Source organism: Eschrichtius robustus, chromosome 3 (assembly GCF_028021215.1).
Source record: "Eschrichtius robustus isolate mEscRob2 chromosome 3, mEscRob2.pri, whole genome shotgun sequence".
NCBI lineage: Eukaryota > Metazoa > Chordata > Mammalia > Artiodactyla > Eschrichtiidae > Eschrichtius > Eschrichtius robustus.
In genome coordinates, this window is record NC_090826.1 from 99,482,580 (window position 1) to 99,506,371 (window position 23,792).

At 55.1% G+C, this 23,792-nt stretch overlaps 3 protein-coding genes across 13 annotated transcripts in view; 1 reads left to right on the top strand and 2 right to left on the bottom strand.

Moving 5' to 3' along the window:
• Nucleotides 1-6,667, bottom strand: RHOC (ras homolog family member C). Of its 3 annotated transcripts, none has more exons than XM_068540522.1 (5): nt 6,648-6,667; nt 2,601-2,764; nt 1,940-2,060; nt 1,475-1,605; nt 1-611 (listed from the first exon to the last, which is right to left on the bottom strand). In XM_068540522.1, exons 2-5 carry the CDS (start codon nt 2,754-2,756, stop codon nt 438-440), a joined length of 582 nt encoding a protein of 193 aa, XP_068396623.1. In that variant the 5' UTR covers nt 2,757-2,764; nt 6,648-6,667; the 3' UTR covers nt 1-437. The 3 variants fall into 3 exon arrangements, with proteins under 3 accessions (XP_068396623.1, XP_068396621.1, XP_068396622.1); XM_068540520.1 differs by lacking the exon at nt 6,648-6,667 and adding an exon at nt 6,362-6,468; XM_068540521.1 differs by lacking the exon at nt 6,648-6,667 and adding an exon at nt 5,792-6,173.
• TAFA3 (TAFA chemokine like family member 3) overlaps nt 6,465-23,792 on the top strand; it is a 21,826-nt gene continuing 4,498 nt past the window's right edge. For 2 of the 6 annotated variants that reach the window (XR_011073566.1, XM_068540527.1), the window contains exons 1-5: nt 17,611-17,958; nt 19,192-19,249; nt 21,325-21,440; nt 22,039-22,188; nt 23,074-23,237. Coding sequence is in view for 5 of the 6 variants with exons in the window: in XM_068540527.1 (XP_068396628.1) it covers nt 21,326-21,440; nt 22,039-22,188; nt 23,074-23,237 (429 nt within the window). In the remaining variant the exon portion in view is untranslated. Of the gene's footprint in view, nt 6,866-17,610; nt 17,959-19,191; nt 19,250-21,324; nt 21,441-22,038; nt 22,189-23,073; nt 23,325-23,792 lie in introns of those variants that run through there. The other 4 variants (XM_068540524.1, XM_068540525.1, XM_068540528.1 and 1 more) reach the window with 4 other exon arrangements.
• Nucleotides 8,779-14,294, bottom strand: PPM1J (protein phosphatase, Mg2+/Mn2+ dependent 1J). 4 transcript variants are annotated; one of them, XM_068540518.1, is made up of 10 exons: nt 13,955-14,294; nt 12,240-12,354; nt 11,489-11,776; nt 11,092-11,204; nt 10,732-10,816; nt 10,027-10,145; nt 9,760-9,823; nt 9,496-9,603; nt 9,289-9,384; nt 8,779-9,088 (listed from the first exon to the last, which is right to left on the bottom strand). In XM_068540518.1, the coding sequence occupies exons 1-10, from the start codon at nt 14,278-14,280 to the stop codon at nt 8,990-8,992; spliced, it is 1,413 nt and encodes a 470-aa protein (XP_068396619.1). In that variant the 5' UTR covers nt 14,281-14,294; the 3' UTR covers nt 8,779-8,989. The 4 variants fall into 4 exon arrangements, with proteins under 4 accessions (XP_068396619.1, XP_068396618.1, XP_068396620.1 ...); XM_068540517.1 differs by having other exon boundaries at nt 9,233-9,384; XM_068540519.1 differs by lacking the exon at nt 9,496-9,603 and having other exon boundaries at nt 9,233-9,384.

Sequence of the window (23,792 nt, forward strand, 5' to 3'; positions counted from 1 at the left end):
TTGGAGCCTGTGGCCTTTATTCATGCCCCACACCAAGTACAGCCAGATGCAAGGCCCCTGCCCAAAGCAGAAACACCAGGGGCCCGGGACTCTGGGTTACACCCTCCAAGTTCCCTACCCCAGATACTCTCCTGTGAGCCAGAAGTGTATAAAGTGCTGGTGTGATGATCCTCTGGGGAAGACCAAAGGGATCAAGAGCCCCACCCCTGGACCAAGGCAACAGGAGGAGGGACTGTGCTCTGGTTCCCAGAGTGCTGAGACGGGGCCTACGGCCACCACCATCAGGGCTGGGGAAGTGCGATGCAGTCCTGGGCAGGAGGGAATTGGGAAAGGGAGCCTTCAGCAGGGATCCCTAATAGGGTGGGGCTGCTGGGGGCAGGGGGAGTTTCTGCACCCCTGTGAAGGGAGGTGGGAGAGGAGGGGAGGCCTTGGGGGTCTCAGAGAATGGGGCAGCCCCTCCGGCGCTTATTCTTGCGGACCTGGAGGCCAGCCCGAGTGGCCATCTCAAACACCTCCCGCACCCCCTCCTTGGTCTTGGCTGAGCACTCAAGGTAGCCAAAGGCACTGATCCGGTTTGCCATGTCCCGGCCTTCCTCAGATCGAACAGGCTCCTGGGAAGGTAGAAGGAGAGTGGTCAAAGGAAGCTGCTGGTTAGGTGCACCTCACCCATATTTGTAACGAGAACAAATATCTCCTCCAGCCCTGACCCCACAAAGCATCCAAGCCCCGGCCACTGTGGATAGCTTCTGGGCTAGAGACCCAAGACTCAAATTTACCTTCAAAATTCTCTCCATCAGCCCTATACCCCACCGTACACTCTTCTCTTGCCTGAGTGAGGATCTACCATCCTCTGTTCTCACTTTCTTCCAATCCATCCTCTATGGCTGCCAGAATCATTTTTCTAACATGCTGACTCTGACCATATCTGTCCCCAGTTTAAAACTTCGCCATAATTATCCTCAAAGAATAGTCTAGATTCCTTATCCTGGCAGCTCTCCCTAATCAACTCATCCTCTGGCTAGAAAGCCACTTACCAGGTCCCCAAATAAGCCAGCTCCCTCACTCTGGGCCTTTTCCCAGCCACTCAGAATACCCTCCGTTCCACATCCACAGCAGCCCACACACCTCCCCAGGTATACTCTGATGGCTCCACCTGCATACCTCAAGCAAAACATCTACTGTAAGAACCCGGTTCCCTGAGGGCAAGGATTTTCTTATTCATCTTAATAGCCCCAATGCCAAACCGTGGACAATAGACAAATTAAAATGCCAAGTGACCTTGGACAAGTCACCGTACTCTGACAGTTTCATCAAATATTGGGTCAGACCCTAAGGGCCCCCAGGGGGTAGGAGGTGGACGCTACTGTCACTTCTAACACGGGGAGTCAGTAGGAGGGAGGCTCCTTCACCAGCCTGCAAGCCCTCAGAGGGCACCTGCCTCCCCAAGGCCTCCCAGCCCGGAGGCTGCACCCACCTGCTTCATCTTGGCCAGCTCTCTCCGGGTATGTTCGTCTTGCCTCAGGTCCTTCTTATTCCCCACTAGGATGATGGGCACATTGGGGCAGAAGTGCTTCACCTCTGGGGTCCACTTCTCAGGAATGTTTTCTGCACAGACATGTCCCAACAGGTGTTGGTGCCTCCACTTAGGCTAGAAGGCTTCCCCTGGGTCCCCTTGTCTCCCCAGGGCAGAGTCTTAGAGGCTATTCAGCATGATAGTCCCTTCACAGGTCAACCCACCGCCCCCCCCCACCCCGCTCACAGTACACACCCTCCCCTGAGCCCTCCGAGGGCCAGAGTCACCACAGGGAAGGAGGCTAACGGGGCTCCCCGGCACCCTCCCACACAGCTTCTGAAGATGGTTGAAAGGAGCCAAGGCAAGAGCTCCCTCTGGTTGGTTGATTCCAAGGGATTCTCAACCCCCTCCCTCCAACCCCCTCACCCAGGCTGTCAGGGCTGTCGATGGAGAAGCACATGAGGATGACGTCAGTGTCCGGGTAGGAGAGAGGCCGCAGGCGATCATAGTCTTCCTGCCCTGCTGTGTCCCACAGAGCCAGCTCCACCTGACACACAGGGCCAGTGCTTAGCTAGCCTGAGGGCCCCAGTTACACACCCCACACCCTGCCACCCAGAGGTCCTCTCTGAAATCCTGGTCCCTTAGGTTCACTGAACATCTACTTATTGAGCACCTACTATGTGCCAGGGATACTGCTAATCATTGTCACACAACATAAACTAAGGTGAGTTTCTTAAATTCTGAGACAACAGCGTTTGATCTTTGTGCAGTTTGAGCTGCCACTGGGAGCGCCACTATTTTATTTAATACTCATAAAAACCCTTCGAAGGAGGCCTTACCATTATTTCCATTTCACAGCTTGGGGAGCTTAAGCCCAGAGGCAAAGGGACTGGGCCCAGATTACAGAGCCAGCGTGTAAAAAACCAGGAGGTTATCCAGATTTCCTAAGACTGCAGTTTTACTTCCTAACTTCCACTGGTTCCAGCAGGGAGAGTGAAGCAAGGACATGGGTGGATGGTGAGCACGGACATCCCAGGTCCATAAGTGATGGGGGCAGGCATGGTTCCAAGGGGCTCTTCGCCTTTACCTGCTTGCCGTCCACCTCTATGTCTGCGATGTAGTTCTCAAAGACAGTAGGGACATAGACTTCTGGGAATTGATCCTTGCTGAAGACGATGAGGAGGCAGGTCTTCCCACAGGCCCCATCCCCCACGATCACCAGCTTCTTTCGAATGGCAGCCATGGCTGGGGCTGGTAGGGAAGAGGCAGTGGGGATGTTGGGAAAAGCCAGTAAGTCCACAAACACTTCTCTGGGGCCCCCAAGACCTCCCTGGAAACCGAGGCATCCAGTGAAGGGAGAAGAGGGAGGGAAAGGGGCTTGCTCAGGCAAGTTCTTGCCAAGAACCAATTGTTCGGGCAACTGAGTTTGAAATTCCTAATCTCAAGGTCAGGGACAGGTCTCCCCCATGGGTTAGAATACAGAAATGGGAGGTGGAAGAACCACCCACTTGGGAGACAGAAAGCATGAGTTCTAATCTAATCCACTCACCAACTGTGGGCCCCTGGACACCTAGAGGGGTGCTCAGGGACCAGTGACGTGTCGAGAAGAGCAAGCTTTTATCTATTCTACATATCAGGGTTTCAAGTCAGATGTATCTGTTACCAGAATTTCGATACTTTTTAAAGTTTAATAATTGTGAAGGTCCAATCTGGAACACATTGTCCCTCAGTCAGAACAAGTCATGCCTGCCCAGCGAAAAACGAAGAGTCCCTACCCATAAGGGTGGGTAAGGGAAAGAATATTTATCACACCCCTAGGTGCCAGGCACTATGGTGGGCATTTGGTCAAAAATCACCTCCCTCAGTCCCCAGAAGCCTGGAAGGTCGGTAGTGAGCTCCCCATTTTGACAAACTAGGAAAGTGAGATTCATTGAGGTTAAGACACGAATTCAGAGTTGTGGCAGGGATGGCACTCAAAGCAGGGCTGTGTGACTCTAGAGTCTGTTGCTTTTCTACATATCACCCCAGAGGTGGGAAGGAGAGCAGAGGGAGGGAAACCCAGACAGAGGGCAGCGGCAGCAGCCAGCAGGCTTCCCTGGCCCACCCTGGCCCGGTCCCCAGAGCCCCGAGTCACACAAAGGAGGCTCAGTCCAGGCAGTGCCCACAGCCCACACTCGGGCAGCCTGCCTTCCTCCCCCTGCTTCCTCCTGGGCCTGGCAGCTACACTGAGTCACTCAGCCCCAGGCAGGGGACAATGACCACACTGTAGGGAGCCACACATCCACCACAGCAGAGCAACTGAGAATAATCCACCAGGGAATCACCTCCACCCACTCCCTGGAACAGCCCCTTCCTCCACTCTGTCCAGCTCACCCTGAGGCCCTGCCCACCCCTCCCTGTGACTCAGGGCAAGGAGTCAGCTTCCCAGGGTTTCCATGTGTCCCCTGCCCCCAACACACACCAAAGAGCATCTGCACAGTGCATCACACCTTCCCAGCTTCCCCGCGCCTAAGCTGAGCCTCACTTCCTCCTTCCCTGGGGAGAGAAGCTGACCTCCAGCCGGCTGGAGTTCCCAGGCCTACAGCCCAGGAGGAAGAGAGGGCGGGCTCTGGGCCTGAGATGAAGTCGAGGCTGTTGGGAGAAGCGGGGGCTGGAGCCGGTGCTGGGAGGAGCCCCAAAAAAAGAGACAAATGAGGGCCAGTCCCAGCACCAACCACACAGGGAGTAGTTAAAAAAGAAGGGGATGGTAACCTGATCTCTGCCCCAAACCTGGCTTTTTCTCAGTCCCACATCCTGTCAAACTAGGCTGAACTCCTTTACTCCCCACACACCACCACCACCTCACAGCCCTGCCTTGGTCTGCCTTTTAGGGAGCGAATACTCCAGCCCAAGGCAAGCTCTCTTCAGCAGTGGGATTCCGGGTGGCCTCCCTCCCCTCCACACACACATGCACAACAGTGGGATGAGGGCAAGTGGATATGAATCAGAGGGAATTTATAGGAGTTGAGGGCACGGCCACACTCTCCCCATCACAACAGGGGCTCTCTCTGATACCCCAAAAACAGGCAAGAAGGCATTCACCCTGCCAGCAGATCCCCTCCAAAAACAGAAACCACCCTTCAGAAAAGGGGGTCTCAGGCTTCCCTGGTGGCGCAGTGCTTAAGAATCTGCCTGCCAATGCAGGAGACGGGTTCGAGCCGTGGTCCGGGAAGATCCTACATGCCATGGAGCAACTAAGCCCGTGCACCACAACAACTGAGCCTGTGCTCTAGAGCCCACGAGCCACAACTACTGAGTCCCTGTGCCACAACTACTGAAGCCCATGCGCCCTAGAGCCCGTGCTCTGCAACAGGAGAAGCCACTGCAATGAGAAGCCTGCGCACCGCAACGAAGAGTAGTCCCCGCTCACCGCAACTAGAGAAAGCCCCCGCGCAGCAACGAAGACCCAACGTGGCCAAAAATAAATAAAATACGTTAATTAAAAAAAAAAAAAGGGGGTCCCCTGGAAATTCCACCCAGGTGACCAGCTCCCTGACCTACTCCCACAGGTTCCATTGGTCCAACTGTGGGAAGACAGGCTGGGGTAGCCTCAACCTGGGATGGGCAGTGTGGATGGAGGGATGGAGAGCATTCACCACTGGGGTGAATACCAAAGGCTTAGGCATGAGTATGCCGCTGCCCTTCCCCACCCCAGGCAAGGCAGTTTAGGTGGCACCAGACGGTGGTGGGCAGAGGCCAGAACTTCAGGGCAAGGGCATGCATTAAATGACCTAGAGCCCCAGAGCTCAGTTAGAAGACGTTCCCTTCAGGCTCAGAAGAGTAGCTGGCCCAGGCCAGGCCAGGCCACCAGGCCCAACGCCAAGATGGCAAGAACAACAGCTCCCTGTGAGAGGCAGCCCCTGAGGAACTGCCCCACTGACCCTAAGAGGGGCAACCAAACCCCACACGGGGCCTGGAATGAACTTCTGGGATCTTCCCTGTAATAAAACAGCTGCCGTCTCCTCAATCATTCTCTAGATTTCCGGATGAACCAGGTTCTGCTGTACCCTGCCCACCACCCCTGAGGTCTAGGGAAGAAATCAGATACCTCCTCCTCAACTTGAAAACCACACACACACACACACACACACACACACACACACACACACACACACACACACACACACACACACACACACACACACACACACACACACACACACACACACACACACACACACACACACACACACACACACACACACACACACACGTTGGATCCTTCCCAGTCTCCCGTACCTCCACTCCAGGCCGGCTCCAGAAACCATCTAGGGCGACGTCCAGAACCCCGGGGCAGTGGCAGCCCCCGCGGTCACACCCCGCCCCTATTCCCGCCACTCCACCGGCCCGGCGGGGGGGATTCCCACCTCAACCCGGACTCGGGCCCCGACCCACACCCAAGCCCAGGTCCACAGCGGGCCGCCAGGCCTGGGAGCTAGAGCGTCTGCGCTGGGGCTCCCTCGCCGAGACCCAAGTTGCCGTCTCTCCCGTCGCCCGGCCGGGCAGGTTCCGGGAAGCCGGGAGGAGAAGGGAACTGACTCCGACTCGGACACCAAGAGGCGAGAGGCCCTGCGGGGCAATTCCCGGGGCCCCTCACTGCAGCCCAGGAGGGCAGGGAGGGGCCGAGCCGGCCCGACCCCCGCACCGCCTAGACGCCGCGTACGAGGGAGGACAGGCGGCCCGCGCTCGGACCAAAGCCCCTCCCCGGCCGGCGCCCCGAGCTCCTGCCAGGCGGAGAAGGGGGGAAGTGCTCTCCTGGGGATGAGTTCCCAGGACGACCCCGCCGCCCAGAGCCCCAACCCGGGATACCTTCCGCTCCGCCGCTTCCAGCTGCGCGGCCGGTGCCGGAGGCAGAGACTGACCCGAGGGGCACCGCCCCGCCCTCCTCCAGCGCCGCGGCGGGGAGGGGCGACTCGCCGGGAGGGGCGGGCCGGGCGGCCCTTGGCTCCGCCCGCCCGCGGCCCCCGCTCACGGCCCCAGAGGGTCGCCCAGCGAGAGCCCCCGGCGTCTGGGGGAGATGCCGGGACTGTGGAGGAGTGGGCAGCGGGGGGAGGCGCGGCGAACGGGACCCCTGAGGACTCTGCCTCTGCCCCACCTTCCAGCTCCTAGTGGCGGACCGGCGTCGGGAAAGTTGAGAGGCGCCCGGGGTGGGGTCAGGAAAGGGCCGCTGCTGCCCTCGCGTGGCCAACCGGCCACCCGCGCCTACATCACCTGGGGCTTCGCGGGAGGCGGGACTGGAAAAGGCGGCTTCGGGGACGCCCGAGGAGGAGGCCGCGGAAGATGCCCACCCTCTGCTCCTAGGATCATTGCGGAGTAAGTACAACCCACCATCATCCCCCCAGGCCTGGAGACCTTTCAGAACCTTTGAGATTCAGGGCACTTGGTTCCACCTCACAATTCCCTTCCTTCCCCCTAGCTGGAATTTCCAACTCCTACCCACCCTTCCATCCTGGAAATCTTTCTGGATCCCCAGCTGGGAATTCAGTTGCCACCCCCGTTGTATTATTTCTGTGCCTCTAGGGACACCTAGCCGGGCCTGACTTGTGCTTTGGGTATTTACCAACACGTGTATCTTCTTCCCTGAAAGGTACCTGAGGAGGTGGATGGAGGATGAGGAAGTCTACTCACATTTTATTAGCTTGTGCAGGGCACACTACATAGCTTTTAATAGTCATCACAGATCTCTAGGTTAAGTGTACCCATCCCCTTTTGCCTGTAAGGAAACTGAGGCTCGGGGGAAATTAAGTGGCTTAACTTAAGTGGCTTACTTTTGCCATTTGTATGTGGCAGAGCAAGAACTCTAATAGTCAGGCCTGTCTGGCTCCAAAGCTGGCCTCTCTCCCTGCTGCCCACTGTGATCCTCCAACCTGTCCCTTCCCACTGTCTGGCACAGTGTGTGGCACATAATAGATTTTCAACAAATAATTTGCTGAATGAATGAATGTTAGAAGTCATACAGACTTTAAAGATCTGAAGAGCAACCCACACATTTGCTAAATGACGAAACTGAGGTCCAGTGCGGTTTGGTCCCAGGCCTCTTAACTGGCTCAATAAACTGAGCTATGTGCTCAGTTCAGATCAGTTTCTGCCTTCAAAGAACTTACAATCTAAATTCCAAATGCAGACAACGTAAAGATAGGTAATAGTTATTGAACCCTTATTACATGGACCTGGCTCTACATACATAAACTACTTTAGTCCTACAACTACCTCCTGAGGTAGTACTGTTATCTCCATTTTTCCAAAAAGCAAATTGAGGCTCAGAGAGATTGCAAACCTAGTGCTGGGTTTGGCACCAGGACCCAAACAGCAGGACCTTCAAGCCCCTGTTCCTTGACTGCTACTCCGCACCAACTCCTCATACAGACAGTTGCAGTACAAGAGGCGAGCGCTGTAGTGGGGGCATGCGTGGGCTGTGGAAAGACAGGTGAAGTGTTCAGGATGAGGTGATGTGTAGATTTTAAATGAGTTGGAGCTACTCCAGACCCACAGAGTTGTGGAAACCACAAGGCGGGGTGGGGCAGAAGACAGGGCCGGAGAAGGAAGCAGTGGCCAGATCATGAAGGTCCTTATATGCCACGCTCAAGAGTTGAGTGTCAATTTTGGTCTAGGTGCAGCAAGGAGCCACCAAAGTATTTTCTCAGAGGAATCACCAACTCAGATTCACCCTGTGGAAAGGGCTCCCTGGCTGCTGTGTATATTGTATATTGGGGAAAGCAGGGGAGTGGCTTGGAGACAATTAGGAGGCTAATATACTGAAGGACTAAGGTAGTGACTGTAGGGATGGACAGATAGAAATATATTTAAGGGACTTCCCTGGCGGTCCAGTAGTTAAGACTCCGCGCTTCCAATGCAGGGGGCACAGGTTCGATCCCTGGTCCCCCGGGGAACTAGGATCCGCATGCAGCGTGGCCAAAAGCTAAAAAAAAAATTGTTTTTAAAGAAATATATTTAAAAATATATAATCAACAATACTTAGTGATTGATTAGCTTGATGAGGAAGAAACGGAAGCCAAAGGTGCTCAACTCCAAGAATTCTAACTTGAGAAGCTGAGCTGGTGCCCCCTGAGATGATGAGCAGGGAGAGGACATATTTGTGGGGGAAGTAATGAATTCAGTTGGAGGAATGTTGAGTTGAAGTGCCTGTGAGATGTCTAGGAGATGTTCGGGAGACAACTGGGACAGTTTTTAGTCAAAGTAAATAAAGACACACATATTTATCCATCTGGTTTATTTGCCAAGAGCTAAAATTTTGGATCTAACTGGCACCCCTTCTTCAGTTAAATTGCCACTAAAGAAGGTCAAGGAGACAACTTCAGAATTTGGGTTGGGAGAGGGGTAAGCATGGAGAGGCTGGGATGGTGGTGGGAGGTTCGGGGCTGAGCCCCTCAGGAGTAGCTGCCTGGCCCTCCCAGGGGAATGACGAAGACCGAGATGTCATCCCCGGAACCCAGCTTGTTGTTGGGGAGACGCCAACCACGGTCCCGGGGGGTGCCCCGGGCCCCCAGGACCAGAGCTTGGGCCAGAGCTGTGTACCTGTCAGGAGCACATGTGCACATTCATGTACCAACATGTATATGGGAAGATGGATACACAGGCCCTCATGTGGGTCCCCAAGCATTTCTTCCCTGTGTCCCTTCCTTCCCCATCGTCATCCCCTTGCCGCCACACAACCCCTACCTGCTGGGGTCATTGGGCTCATAGGCTGACAGCACCCTGTCCACAGTGGCAGCTACCTCACAGTCACTGGTGACATCCCACAGCCCATCTGTTCCCAGGACTAGCACGTCATCTGGGCAGTGCTCATACTGCGTCAGGTCATACACTCGTACCTGGTGGGGAGAGAGGGTGCAGAGGGAGCTTGGGGATGAAGCGACCTTGGGAGAAAGCTGGCCTGAGACCCCCAGAGCAGGGAAGGCTAAGGAGGCTCCCATGTGGCTCACCTCAGGGAAAGAGGAGAGGAAGGGCTTGATGGGCAGGGTAGAACTGCAGACCCTTAGGCTGTGGTCTCCCAAGCCCCGGGTCACCCCAATGGTGGCCATCATTCGAGCCTAAAGGAAATGAGGAGGGGGCACTACTATAGCCTTCTTCCAGTCTCTCTGGGACCGTGGACCCTTTCCACCCCTACCCTCGGGTAGAACCTCCACCTCCCTAGACAAGTTGTGGTGGGTCCTCCTGCCCTCTCCCACCTCTACCATGGAGTTTACCTTTTTGCCCTCCCCACAGACCAGAGGAAACCTGAGATCCTCCAGCTCGATCTTTTTGTAGGCCCTGGGGAGGGGGGAGTAGAGGAGGCATCACCCAGGCATGAAAGTCCCTCTCCCCTAGGAGCCACACCCCTTACACAAACCCCTTAGAAGGGCCACATTCCCCCAGCTCCCAGCCTGGCCCAGCCTCCAGCTTCCACCTTGCTGCTGGCGAGGGACTGGTTGTGTTGCCATGGAAACGGGCCCCAGCTCTGAGGGAAGTGTTACCAGCCAGTCATGTTCTGGTCCCGGTACAGCATCCTCTGCCCCAGCTCCTTAGGCTGAACTCTGCGGGGGAACTCAAGGTGGGTGAATTCACCACCCAGCAGCTCTGGTTTCAGGAAGCCCTGGGGTTGGGAGCGGCCAGACAGAGCAGAGGGCCAGGGGGCATTAGGTTTACAGTACACCCTGGTGTAGAGGTGATGTTAATTATAGCAGACCCTTAAATGGAGTCTACTGTGTACCATGCACTGTTCTAATATTAACATATATTAGCTCATTTAATCCTCACAACAACTTTTAAGGCAGGAACTCTTGATTTATGGAGAAGTTCAGGGAACTGTTGAAGATCACACAAAGTACTCAAACCAGGATTCAATCCCAGGCAGCCCAGCTCCAGAGCCATTGCTTTAAAGCACTAAGCTATCCTGCCCCTTAGGGGCCTTTGCTGTTTCCTTCCCACACTCTGACCGCACTTCCTTCCTCAGTTGGGGCCACAGTGGGAGGCACTGGAGCAGCCCACGCTCTTTCCTGCCACATCCTCCACACCAGCTCAGCCCTGCACTCCATAGTCTGTGGAGTGGCCTTCCCAGTAAGCTCCCAGTAAGGAGCGGTCTGTCTGTGTGGTGAGGGTCGGAGAGTCCTTGGGACACAGGGTACAGAGAGGCACAAGATTAGTAAGGAATGGGAGTAGGGAGTTTAGTTCCTACTTACAAGCGTCTGAAGACGCTGGCGCTCAGTCTCCGGGGTGAACTCCCGCGACATTGGAATGATTTCTCCATTCCGGACAATGATGGCTCTGCCCAGAGAAACAAAAGGTTTGGGCTCAGCTCTCTGCAACCCCCTCACATAAAGAGTTCCAAAAAGACAAGGCCCTCCCTCAGAGTCCCTCACCCAGACCCCCAGTTTTCCTCCCCTCATAGCTATTTCAGGCCCTTCCTTATGTCTCTGATCCCTCCTGACCCCTTCCAGTCTCTGAATTTTAACCCCCACCACGTCACTCTCTTCTATTCCCCCATCCCAGAAGCTTGACCCCTCCCCCGCACAGCCTTTTTCAAAGCTCCCACCCCATACCTGCTGTCACCTGCATTGGCTACGTACACCTTGCCTAGCAGGTAGACCACAACCAGTGCACAGCAGCCCCCCTCCACTTGGTGGCCACGCCGCTCCCGGGCCATCTGCTCATCCTGCCATATGAGGAAGGGTCAAAGGGGGTGGATGAAGAAGAGGCTCCAGACACACAGCCACCCGCCCCACATGTGCAGAAATAAACTGGCCCAGCAAGCCACACTGGTGGACAGTAGGGAAGATATCGGTATAACACCCACTTCTCCCTCCCTCTGAACCAAGTTCTGCTCAGGTTCTCAAAGCTGTTATGGGTTCTCAGCGTCACCTCCTCAGGCCACCTGACTCCCATACAGTTGACCAAAGTGTCTGCCTGGCAGGACCTTGGCCCGGGCCACCCACTTACCATGAGCTGGAAGGCATTCTCAATGGCACCCACTACCAGGCTCTCATGAGTCACTTCCTTCTGCGAAGACCAGCAGGACTGAGGACCAACCAAGTGAGAGGAATCAGAGGAACCTGGAGCCCCCGGGGTGGACGGGAGGCAGAGGGGAGGTGGCGAGGGGTCCTGGAGTATCTCCACCAGGTCCTTTAGCTGCTCCCGAACGTGGCGATGCAGGAGCCTAGAGGCCATTTCGGCAGCTCTGCCCCCTGCGTGCCCATCAAACAGGCCCCAGTAGTAGAAGCAGAGTCCCTGGTGGAGGAAAAGTTGGAGGTAAGTGTGTGTGTGTGTGTTATGCAGGGAGAAGAGCAAGACTCTGGGCATCCATATAAACATTATAGAGAGGAGATTAGATTTTGGTATTTAAGGCAAATTAGATTTATTCACTCATTCACCAAAGGCATACTATTTGTCTGAAAGCAAAGCATCAAAAAAGTCAAACTCAGAGGATAAAAGATGCAAAAATAAGCAATGGTAGTTATTAAATCATCAATAAATACATGAGCATCTCCATTTTAAGTGGAAAACTAAATATTCATACTGACATGGTAGAATCTACCTGATCAATGCCAGATAAAGGTTCTGTGCCATTAAGGTAGAAAGCTAGTGAGTTAGGAGTTAGGTCTATCACATGGCTCAGATTAAAACTGAATGCCTAGAATCCCTGGGGATAGTTGTCTCCTGTGAAGGCTAGGAAAGGGGGTGGGGAGCTTACCTGGCCTCGGCTAGGCTCCCTAGGTGCCCCTGAAACACTCCTCCGACCCTCCACATACACCACTTCACAGCAAGCCTGGTCCTCATTGTGCCGGCTCTTGCCAGCGTTGATGACCCTGTCAGGCCAAAGTGACCACATCAGGTTGGACACCAGACCAGGTCCTGGAATAACTCCCACCTGAGACGCACATACCGTCTCTGGCCTGCTGGCCAAGCTGAGAAAGGTCACAGCCACCTGGGAACCAGGCCAGAGGGAGGAGGAGAAGGGAGGCAGGGCAAGGCACAAGGAGTACTGCCTGGGTGTTGGGCTCCACCACCTCCTAGGAAGGCCACAGCAGCACTCTCCCACCTCAGGTCTCCCATCCCTTCCCTAATGGTGCCACTGGGGGAGGACCTGGATGGAGGGAAGGAGGTTTTAATTCCTGGCTTGCCAAGACCCTGTATCCACTCTGACCCCCAAAAAACTCTTCTAGCGCCTTGTCCACAACACCCCACCCCACCCTCATGAGCACACCCACCTTTATCCTAAAATCATCCAGTGAAAGTTTCTGCTGCCTTTTTTTTTTTTTTTTCTTTTTTGGCCTCATGTGGGATCTTAGTTCCCCCCTCCCCAGGGATCGAACCCGCGTCCCCTGCATTGGAAGCATGGACCATTGGACCGCCAGGGAAGTCCCAGTTTCTGCTGTTTGGCAATGAGTAAGTGCTCCGGCACAGATCAGGAAAGAGGAATTGAAATAGGGTAGGAGTGGAAGCCTCCCTGGACTGCGCAGGAGCCACATAACCCCAAACTCTTCCCAAACAGGAAGTTAAAGGAGCCGGTAGTGGGGCCGCGGGTCCACCAGCCACCACCCTCAGCCCCTCAGTGGCCTCATCTCCCTCAGTGCTCTGCTCTCCCAGCAGATGCATTGAAAATCCACCGGCCCTGTAGGAATTCCCTAGTGGTCCGGTGGTTAGGACTCCGCGCTCTCACTGCCGGGTCCCCGGGTCAGGGAACTAAGATCCTGCACTGCCAACAAACAACCAAACAAGCAAAAAAAAAAAAAAAAAAAAAAATTCACGCAGCTTGGAGCAAGCCGGCTGCTGCCGCCACTCCCACCGCTCTGGCCCGGAGGTCCACTTCCTTGCCTGGCCGGGGCAAGTCCACCCACCAAGGGGTGTTCAAAGGGGGCCCTCCCGCTTCCCCTGGCGGCCCCCTCCCCCGCCCCTGGGGAAGCCGGCGGCCGCCTGGTGTCGCGGGCTATTTCTGGGTGTGGAGGGGGAGGGGAACGGTAAGAGGACAGGGAACTGGGGCGCTGGCGTCGGGAAGCCCAAGGAGTTTTTCCAGCCGCCATCTCCTATATTAAAAGGGACCCCCGCTCCTTGAAACCTCTCCTCCCTTAGCCATTAAACTACCGGGCCGCGACGGAGAACTGGCCAACTCATCGTTCACGGGCCCTCCACTCTCCGGGCTCTGGGAGAGAACAAGGTCCTGAAGCGGTGCGGGTGAGGATAGTCAGCGAGCTAGAAAGTCCTGAGAAAAGCTGCACCCGACTTGAGAAAGGGCTGGGAGTGGCTGCGGCCCGAGGCCCAGAGGACAGCAACGGTCCTGGGAAAAAAGAACTCCCGGCACCAAAAGCGGCGAGAGGGGATGCGTCCCAGCGCCCGGGATGCCGAGGTGGGGAGGAGGTTGGGAATGGGAGTCCCATCCTGGTTAGGGTGCCCCCCGGGGACGCTCACTCGGCGTAGCCCGTGCTCCAAGGCAGGCGACGGCCGGTGTCCGGGGGGCTTTGCACAGCCCGGCCAGCGTGGTCATCGGCGCGTCGCAGGCCCCCAGGGCTCAGCTGCAGAAAGGTCGGTCGGGAGAAGCTTGCTCGAACCTCCACTGTCTTCGCGGGCGCCGCACTCCCGCTCCCAGCCCTAGCCGGAGGGCTTCTGGGAGCTTGTGGAGGGGCGGCGGGTGGCGCCGAGGTCGAGTTGGGCAGGTCCGGCGACTTGGGGCGCGGAGGCGGGGCGCCCCCAGAGCTCACCAGGTGCGCCACGGCCGAGCGCACCCGGTTTAGCATGCTGCCTCCCTGCCCCGCCCTCAGCCGTGGCCCCGCCCCCGGACAGGCCCCGCCCCCTAGGGCTCTGGAGGGGCGGTGCTCGCTCCGGTCAGTTCGGCCCCACCATAGGCTCCCGGCCCCCAGGGCCGGTCCCCGGGAAAACTACCTGCGGCTCTGGGCTACCCCGGGAACAGCCCCGCCGGCTTGCGGCCTCTCCCCCTCCCCGTTCCGACTTCTCCCGCCTCCGCTTTTTGGGGGGAAGAAGGGTCTGCTGTTGTAGGAAGGGGACAGAAATCTTATTTCAGCCTTGCTCTATATTCATCAGCTAGAACTTCCCCATTGTGACGGGAGGGTGGTGTCTCCTCGCCCTGGGTTCGTTGTGGCTAGCCTGCCCAGAGGGTGATGGAGCTGATGATCTCCGTTAGCGACCGCTGGGTGTGAAGCTCCAGGTGTGGTAACACCTCTGGCTGGGGCTGCCGGAATGAGAGTGAGGGCCAGCGAGCTGGTGCTGGGGGTGGTGTGGAAGTGGTAACAAGGCAGGCTGGAGCCAATCATCCTGAATTAGGGAGCTGGGTAAGTTCCTGGATTCCCTAGGGCGCTGTGCCCCGTGAAGACCACCGCTAGATCCGGCAGAACAGTTACCACTCCGACTCCACTTTTTTTTTTTTTTCAGGACCCAATTTCCGCCCATATTTGGACCTCCCCTGACCACAGCAGAACTGTTAGTAAGGATAACAATAACTACATTTATTGAGGACTTACTAATAATAGGCCCTCTACAAGGCACTTTCTATACTTTAGGCCCTTTACACTGCACACTAACCCTGCAAGGTAGGTTTTATTATGTTCGTTTTATGGATGACGCAGGACTGGACGCTCCTGTCATTTTACATGACTTGTTCCAGGAGGTCAACAGCCAGTGGGAAATTCATGCCCATGTCCGTTCCCCAGCCACCCACACTGATTCTATCTTAAGAACCAAGCTGATTTATCTAGATCAGAGAGGAAGGGTTAAGAGGTAGGTGAATAGAAGGCGGGGGGGGGGGGGGGGGGGGGATTCCTCCTCTCCCACCCTCCTCCTCTTAAGGCAAAGGCTGAGAACAGTCCAGGTGAACAACTGTGGCTGCCACCGGGGGGAGACAGAGGCCAGGCTAAGTCCCTGCCTGAGAGGGGAGGGTGGTACTGACCTGATGCTGGAACAGCTATGTTCCTAAGCCTGGGAATTGATTGTTAGGCCTCCAGAGACACCTCCTACCCCACACATGGTTCAAATGGGGACAAGGCCCTTATGGTTCTAATGCAAGTCAGGGTAGTCCTCAGGGACTGGCACCCAGTTCATGGTGGGGATTCCACCTCTGGACTCTGTCAGCTGGGTGCTTCCTGACCATGACCCTCTCTGTTCCTGGCTAGACTGTACCCCCAGAAGGGGTGTCTTTTCTGGTAGCTTCCAAATAAAAATCTCACAATGGTCATTCAGGTTTGTAGACTTCTATAATTATGCCTGCACTTTGGGCAGAGAGAAGGAAAAAGAAGAAAAGAAAAGAAAACCAGAAACAGTCAGACCCAAAGGCACATAGAGTGGCAAGGCAGACAGGGAGATAAAGAACATGCTGCTGCTATGGGTATTTCCCTCCTGTTTGAGAAAAACTGGAACCAGCTCACAGATAAATGGCATAAACAGCAGCAGCAAGCCATAGACAGAAGAAAAAATATAACATCCTGGCTATTTTTATTATTCAGTGTTTCTGGGACAGTTTGCTTACCACTTCTCCGTGTCATCCAGCTCCATAATCCCTGCTCTTCACAACACCCATCATGGTGTGACTGCAAGAGGGCCACAGAGCCAGGGCCCAGAGACCCCCTAGTTCCAGCAACAGATGGTCAGCAGGGATGTCAACAGCTCCCTTGGGCTCTAGAACAGCCCTCTGACCATACCCAAATCCTAAGACTCTCCTCTCCCTGAACCTCTCACCTCCTATTCCTGGCATCATCACACCTCCTCCATCCTCAGACTGCCCCAGAACCTGGTGAGAAGGTCACCACCTCTACTCATCCCTGAGGCAGCACAGAGTGAGAGGCAAAAGGGAGATGGAGTGGGAAGAAGCAGCCTTGTAGGATATTCTTTGCTGAGAACTGCTCAGAGGCTGGTCCTGCCAGGAGTGTGTGAGGCCTCAGCTAAGGGTGGGAAATGGGCATCCTCAAGAGAAATCCCTTTAGGGACTTCCCTGGTGGTCCAGTGGGTAAGACTTCACTCTCCCAATGCAGGGGGTCCGAGTTTGATCCCTGGTGGGGCAACTAGATCCCGCATGCATGCCGCAACTAAGAGTTCTCATACTGCAAATAAAAAAGATCCCGCATGCCACAACTAAGACCGGGCACAGCCAAAATTAATTAATTAATTAATTAATTAATTAATTAATTTTAAAAAGACAGAGAGAGAGAAGTCCCTTTATCCTGGGCCACATGCAGTGGCTCAGAGCCAGGAACTGGGCTTCTTCCCTTTGCCTCTCCCCTCCCCATTACTCCATTCCCAAAGCCTTCTTAAACTAAGAGGAGTGTCCTTCAATCAAGAGACATTCACAGACCACCACTTCCTCTCTCATTTGTCTAATACTTTCACATCCAGAATCTCACCCTGTAAAAAATTACACATATACAATTGCAATTACATTGCAATTTTTATGGTGAAGAAACTGGGTCTCAGAGTTTTGTTCCCAAGTTGGGGTTCATACCCATCATCCACAGGCCTACCAAAGCCCTCCTGCCTGCCAGGCCCCTACCCACATGCCTCCCCTGGTCCTTCCTGCCCCAGAGGACACCACTCCTGGGGTAGAGATCATTTGCTATTTCCTCTTGGATTTTAACATTTTAACACTGAAGGGCTACCATAGCAATCTAAAAGAGCATTGTCAAATAGGATTTTGTGCAATGTGGGAATGTTCTATATCTTTTCTGCCCAATACAGTAGTCCCTAGCTGCATGTGGTGATTGAGCACTTGAAATGTTGTGAGTGTAAATGAGAAACTTAATTTAAGATGTTATTTACCGTATTGGACAGTGCAGTTTGGGAATCTTCAAGGCTCAAAACCCGTGAGGGTCTGGGCTATCACTCCTCACACTCAGCACCCCACCCCAAGCCCCAAGACCTCCAGAGTCTTGAGGGACCTCTCTGAATTACCTGCCTATACCAGGGACCACATCGCGAGGTCTGGCTATCCTCTCTTCCCCGGTCTTGCCTCGAGCGCCAGGGGTCGCTGTGTCCGCGGGGTCGGCGGAGCGCTGCGCGCGGTGCCCGGCGCTGTCCGGGAGGCGGCGGCGGCGACGCCCGCGCGGGGCTGGGGAAGCGGGGGCGGCCCCGGGCTAGGAGGAGGAGGCGGCGGCGGCAGCAGCCGCGAGCTCCCAGGCCTGCGGGCGGGAGCCTCGGAGGGACTCCGGCTGAGCTCTGCAGAGCTGGCCGAGCGGGCCCGGAGCTCCCCGGTGCCCAGGGCGGGCCCCGCACGACCGTGATGCCAGTTTGGCCACAGCCCCTCCGCCTCGGGGACGCAGCAACTTGGTGAGGCGGACAGGACTCCGGACTAGACAGCACCGGAGCTGACCGCTCCCGCCTGCAGTCCGCCTTTCGGAGTCTCGATCCCGGGCTCAGAGGCGAGGAGAACCTCAGGCCGGCGGGTGGAACCCGTGGGTACCGCCGTGGGGCAGGTAGGTCCCAGGCGTGGGAGCTCAGAATTGGGAGGACTGAGTGGGCGCGGGGCAGGGGCGGGAGAAGGCAGGGAAAGGTTAAAAGATCTTGTGGTTCACATTCTCAACCCCATGCTAGTAGGCAGGGGTTTGGGGAAAACAGCCTGGGAAACTGAGGCAGGAGTGTGGCAGCCTGAGAACAAACCCCAGAAGCTTCTTTCTCAAGCTCTCTCTGAGGGAAGGAATAGAATGCCAGAGAAGGCACCCCAAATGCCCACTCCCGGGTGTTTTGGGTCTTGGGGTTCATAGGAGAGATGGGAGAGTTGGGTTGGAGGTGTGGCAGCTCAGAGAGAAATGGGTTGGGAGACTGCCAGAGAAAAGGCACAGCTGCCTTTGTAATGATCAAAGCAAAGTTTCCTGAAGGGGGCAGGGAGAGGAGATACCTACTCAGAAAAGAGGTACTTCTAGAAGCTCTCTGCCCGTGGAGCACACCCATCCCAGGGGTTTTGGCATCACTTCCTCCATCTGCCCCCTCAGTCTTTTCTGGGCTCTCACGCTGGGGAGCTAGGACACATGGCTCTTGGTCCTTCTGGAGCCCCACCATCCTACCTGCCTCAGTTCCACCTCCCTTTGGAGGCTGAGGGAGGGGAGGTCTTGGGAAAAATGGAGATGCTTTGGGGCTGAGGCCGCTGAGGCTTAGAGACCTGGAGGACTCCCGTTCTAGCCCTCTAGAGTGGGAATGGGGGTGAGGGCGGCAGAGTTGAGCCAGCTTCTGGCCAGTCCAGGAAGCAGGTGTGATGGGGCTAGGAGGAGAGGAGTCAAAGAGGATTCGGGACCTCAAGGGTTATTATTCTCAGGCGCCTCTTCCCAGCAGCGGCTGTCAGATTCTGCTCAGGAACTCTTCCCCGGCCTTCAGCCCCTTCCCAAGGCCAGAGAGATGACAGTGTGGGTTCTTAGACACCTCCTACCATCAACCCTGCTTCACTCCCGGCACAGAGAAGCTCCCTCCGGCTTCTCTTCTCAGGCCTACCAACCTACATGTTCCCAGAGTCTGCAAGGACCTCTGCGAATTCCCAGGGCAGAGGAGGGACTCTGCCCCCTGTCCTGGCACCTTGGGGAACAACCTCAGAATTAGGCACTACTTCAGTGCCCAGTCCACCCACTTGCCCTCACCCAGGCCCTCCTCCACCCCTTGCAGGGCCATGGGCTCCCTCTGTCCCTTGCAAACCATAAGAATCTCTACTATTTGTCTAGGAAGAGTGAGTCTGAGCCCAGTGGATGAACTGACAGAAGATAAAAGATTCCAAAAAAGGTGAGTGAGGAGGCAGTTGAAGAGGGGGAGTTGGGGGAGGGGTGCGTAGACAGAGATCAAGCACCCTCTCCAAGGGAGCAGCCGGGTCCTGGCATTTAGTTTGGCCTCTAGTGTTCCCAGCACTAAGCTGGCACCTGAGGGAGCCCAGTGATGCCCCAAGGGGTAGCAGTGCAGCAGAGGGGGTGGTTCATGCCCCTTCTGTGCTTGGGTGGCTCCCAGCTGCTCTGTGCCTCTGCTTTACTGGGGTTCCCTCCATTTCTAGTCCACTCTCTGGGATAGATTTGGGAGATTCGAACCATCAAGGATGAAGGAGGAGAAGGAAAGGGGAAGAGAGCAGAAGCAAGGTGGTCCAGTGGGAACAGGGCAGGTTTCTGGGCTCAGGGTCTTCTACCCACATGCTGCCTGGCCTTGGGCAAGTCATTTGACTTCTATTAGCCTCCATTTCATTTCTTCCTTTTTATATTTAAATTTTGTTTAAGTTGAATTGCTAGTACCTTCCCGTGGTTCAAATCCCAAAAGATTAAAGAGCAATAGGGAGAGGGATTTCCCTGGCAGTCCAGTGGTTAAGACTTTGCCTTCTAATGCAGGGGGTGCGGGTTCGATCCCTGCTTGGGGAGCTAAGATCCCACATGCCTCACGGCCAAAAAGCCAAAACATAAAACAGAAGCAATATTGTAACAAATTCAATAAAGACTTTAAAAATGGTCCACATCGAATATTACTCAGCCATAAAAAGAAACAAAATTGAGTTATTTGCAGTGAGGTGGATGGACTTAGAGACTGTCATACAGAGTGAAGTAAGTCAGAGAGAGAAAAACAAATACCATATGCTAACACATATATATGGAATCTAAAAAAAAAAAAAATGGTTCTGAAGAACCTAGGGGCAGTACAGGAATAAAGACGCAGATGTAGAGAATGGACTTGAGGACACAGGGAGGGGGAAGGATAAGCTGGGATGAAGTGAGAGAGTAGCATCGACATATATACACAGTACCAAATGTAAAATAGCTAGCTAGTGGGAAGCAGCTGCATAGCACAGGGAGATCAGCTCGGTGCTTTGTGTCCCCCTAGAGGGGTGGGATAGTGAGGGTGGGAGGGAGACACAAGAGGGAGGGGTTATGGGGATATATGTATACCTATAGCTGATTCATTTTGTTATACAGCAGCAACTAACACAACATTGTAAGGCAGTTATACTCCAATAAAGATGTTAAAAAAAAAATGGTCCACGTCAAAAAAAATCTTAAAAAAAAAAAAAAAAAAGAGCAATAGGGAGAAAAATGTCTCCCTTCTACCTCTGTATCCCAGCCAACCAGTTTCCCACTCCCAGCCAACTAGTTTCCCTTCTTGGTGGCCAACAATGTTATTAGGGTCTTTTGGTACATTTTCCAGAGCTAGCTTAACCCATATTTGAGCAACATATATAATCCCTCCCTTTTACACATTGAATACACATCACCCGGCACTTTGCCTTTTTTCCCTAAATGATGGATTATCGTTGGAGATCACTGCATGCCTCAGTACATAAAGCATTTCCTCATTCTGTTACAGCTGTCTGGATGGGCATTGCACAGATGGCCCACAGTGTATTTAGCCAGCCCTTTACTCAGGGTTGTTTAGGTTGTGTCCAGGCTTTTTGAGTATCAGTTTGCTCATTTGTAAAATGGGTACAAATAATCCTACTTTGTAGGACAGTCGTGAAGGATTCAAGAGTATGTTTGCAGGGTCAAGTGCTCAAAACATGGCAGTCAGCATTATTGTTCCTTCCATGTCACAGCCCTCCATGGGACCATGCCCGGTTCGTTCTTTAAGACCCCTCCTAAATGTCATCTCCTCCACAAAGCTTTCCATGTTTTTCCCAGCAGAACAGTCTCCCTTCCTGCTCCCCTTTCTGACTGTAGTACTCACCACTTTCTACAGTGAGTCTGTGCCAGGCCGAGAGCTGCCTGGGGACAAGTCGTGCACCCTGCCCACCTCTGTGCCCCCCAGAGCACGTGGCACAGTGGTGCTGGCACTGGGCACTGGGAGGGCTCCTGCCTGGAGTCAAGCAGGGTGTGTGCTTCTCTCTGCAGGATGCGTGAGAGGGCCACACAGAACTGGAGCACGGGCGGCTGGCTGCTGGCACTTGGCCTGGTCTGGCTGTGGACCCACCTGGCCTCGGCTTCCTTGCAGCCTCCAACTCCTACAGGTCTAGGGGAGATGGTGGGGCCCTGGGGCGGGCGGTTTTCCAGGATGCCTGGAAAGCTGGACACCACTGCACCCCGTTCCACAGCAGGCAGATCTCTGAGGCAGAGTAAAACCCACAGATTCAAGGGCAGACCCATTCTCACCTTCCCTTCCATGCCGGAAGGTGTTCTGCAGGGAGAGGAGCCCCCCGGGTCAGGGCTTAAGTCTAGCCTCCTGGCCTAATTCTGTGGTTTTCCTTCTGGGATGGCTAAAGCCGGTGTAATCGGATGATCCTCCCCACGCATTGTAAGCCCTCGGGGCCCTTGGCCTCACCCAGAGGAAGCCAGGAGATGGGGGATGGTGTGGACTCCATCTTTCTCCTGCCCAAGGGCCAGACTCTGCCAGGGTGATGAGTGTGGCCTCACTGGGGAGGAAGGAAGGATAGGAACACTGATGTGGCAGGAAGATGTCATCCGTCTCCTCCTCCCCTGCAATTGGAAATCTCTTACCTCCCCCTGCCCTGAGCTGGGAGGAGGGGCTGGAGGACAACTAGGGTGGGTGGGAGGGGAGCAGGGGTGCTGGCCTGGGCCGGGCATCTGATGGTGTGCTGGCCCTTTCAGTCCCCGTGAAGCAGGGCACCTGCGAGGTGATTGCTGCTCACCGCTGCTGTAACCGGAATCGCATCGAGGAGCGCTCCCAGACTGTCAAATGCTCTTGCTTCTCTGGCCAGGTGGCCGGCACCACCCGGGCAAAGCCCTCCTGCGTGGATGGTGAGTGAGAGGCTGGGACCCGGCAGGGAGGGCTTGGTCAGAGAGATAAGAAGGTCTGTCCAGGCTTCACCATCTGCTGGGGATACAATTTCATGCCCAGCTCAGGGCTTTCACTGTTGGAGTCTCAAATGATGGGGCCACCTCTGGGAGGAGGGGCACAGATGTGACCATCCCCATCCCATAGATGAGGAAAGCTCTGTCACAAGCACACGCCCTCCCTCCTGGCCACACCTACTGCCTGGCACATACGAGGATTCATTTCCTCCCACGATCTTCTCAGGCCTCCCGTCAGCCTCATCACCTCACACCCACTCCTCCAGACGTTGACTTCTTCACCTGCAGCTCCTTCCCAGGCCTCTTACACATCCCCTCCTCTCGTTCTCAAGCCGGCTTTTACCCTCCCCTCACATGGACACACGTGTATCGCTTGGCCATGAATTCCTTCGTATCCACCCCTTTCCCACGGCCCCGCCCATGCTTATTTTCTTACTGTCACATGGCAGCGCCATAAACGTGCCCACTTGTGCTCACACGCACACACCTGCTTGTGCACTCAAATGGCCTGCACGCTTGCTCACGTACACCAAGGGGTATGTTGAAGACTGTGCCTCTCTGCTAATGACGTGGTGGCTCAACTCAAGGGTTGCCTTAGAGACAACTTCCCCTGCCTTCACCCCTCTCTGTCTTTGGTGAGATGTAGGGGTCAGTGGGGTTGAGGTTGGTATGGTTGTGTCCCAAGGCCTCAGCCTGAGTACTGCCCTTCCGGGCAGCCTGGAGTAGGAAAAAGACAAGGGAAATGCAGGGCTCAAAGCCAGGGTGTGTGGAAACATGCCCTTATTCTGCACAGACCACTCCCACGCCCACAACTGCATGCTGTACTTGCAGAGAACTTAGAGCTGCCCTCACTGCTTCCTGCTCCCACAGCCTCCATCATCCTGCAGAAGTGGTGGTGCCAGATGGAGCCCTGCCTGCTGGGCGAGGAGTGTAAAGTGCTCCCGGACCTCTCGGGATGGAGCTGCAGCAACGGACACAAAGTCAAAACCACCAAGGTATCCAGGGAGAGACACTTCATCCCAGCCCTACTCTTCCCCCTTCGCTGGGGGTGGAAAAGCGGGCACAGGAACCCTGGGGTCTAGGATGCCGGTTTCCCAGGGTGAGATCTGCAAGCCATGTGGGCTCATCCCCGGACAGTCTCCCCTGGGTTTGTCTAGACTCTGGGGACTGAAATCCAAGGTGTCCTTCTGGGCAAATTCCTGATGCTCCTGAGCCCTTAGTTTCCTTCTCTGCCAAGAGTGAGTTTGCCTTCCAGAACATGTCAGGTCCATAGAAGAACGTAGAGAATTGAGGGAATTATCTAGATAATTGAGAGGGGAATCTCTGCAATAGCCATTCTGCCCTCCCACCCCTGCTGCAGGCCCACCCCACACTCCCACGATTTACTCCCTGTAGCTCACACCTGCCTTTCTCTGGTTGAATTGCTGTGCTGACACCAGCCGAGAGGATTATTATTTCCATGGTTTGCTGCCTGCCCCACAGAACAAGGGATAATCAAAATTGTATCGAACTCGTTAGCAGTTCCATGTGTGTCACGGTTAATCAGTTGT

What these genes read in the sequence shown, in the direction of transcription:
- RHOC (XM_068540522.1), bottom strand. Translation starts at nt 2,756, where the DNA reads ATGGCTGCCATTCGAAAGAAGCTGGTGATCGTGGGGGATGGGGCCTGT. An exon ending in CGACAGCCCTGACAGCCTGG is followed by an intron (nt 1,606 to 1,939) that starts GTGAGGGGGTTG and finishes ATGTCTGTGCAG; the next exon opens with AAAACATTCCTGAGAAGTGG. An exon ending in AGCTGGCCAAGATGAAGCAG is followed by an intron (nt 612 to 1,474) that starts GTGGGTGCAGCC and finishes CTACCTTCCCAG; the next exon opens with GAGCCTGTTCGATCTGAGGA.
- PPM1J (XM_068540515.1), bottom strand. Translation starts at nt 14,280, where the DNA reads ATGCTAAACCGGGTGCGCTCGGCCGTGGCGCACCTGGTGAGCTCTGGG. An exon ending in TGGAGCACGGGCTACGCCGA is followed by an intron (nt 12,355 to 13,954) that starts GTGAGCGTCCCC and finishes TTGGCCTGACAG; the next exon opens with GGTCATCAACGCTGGCAAGA. An exon ending in AGAATGCCTTCCAGCTCATG is followed by an intron (nt 11,205 to 11,488) that starts GTAAGTGGGTGG and finishes CTCATATGGCAG; the next exon opens with GATGAGCAGATGGCCCGGGA.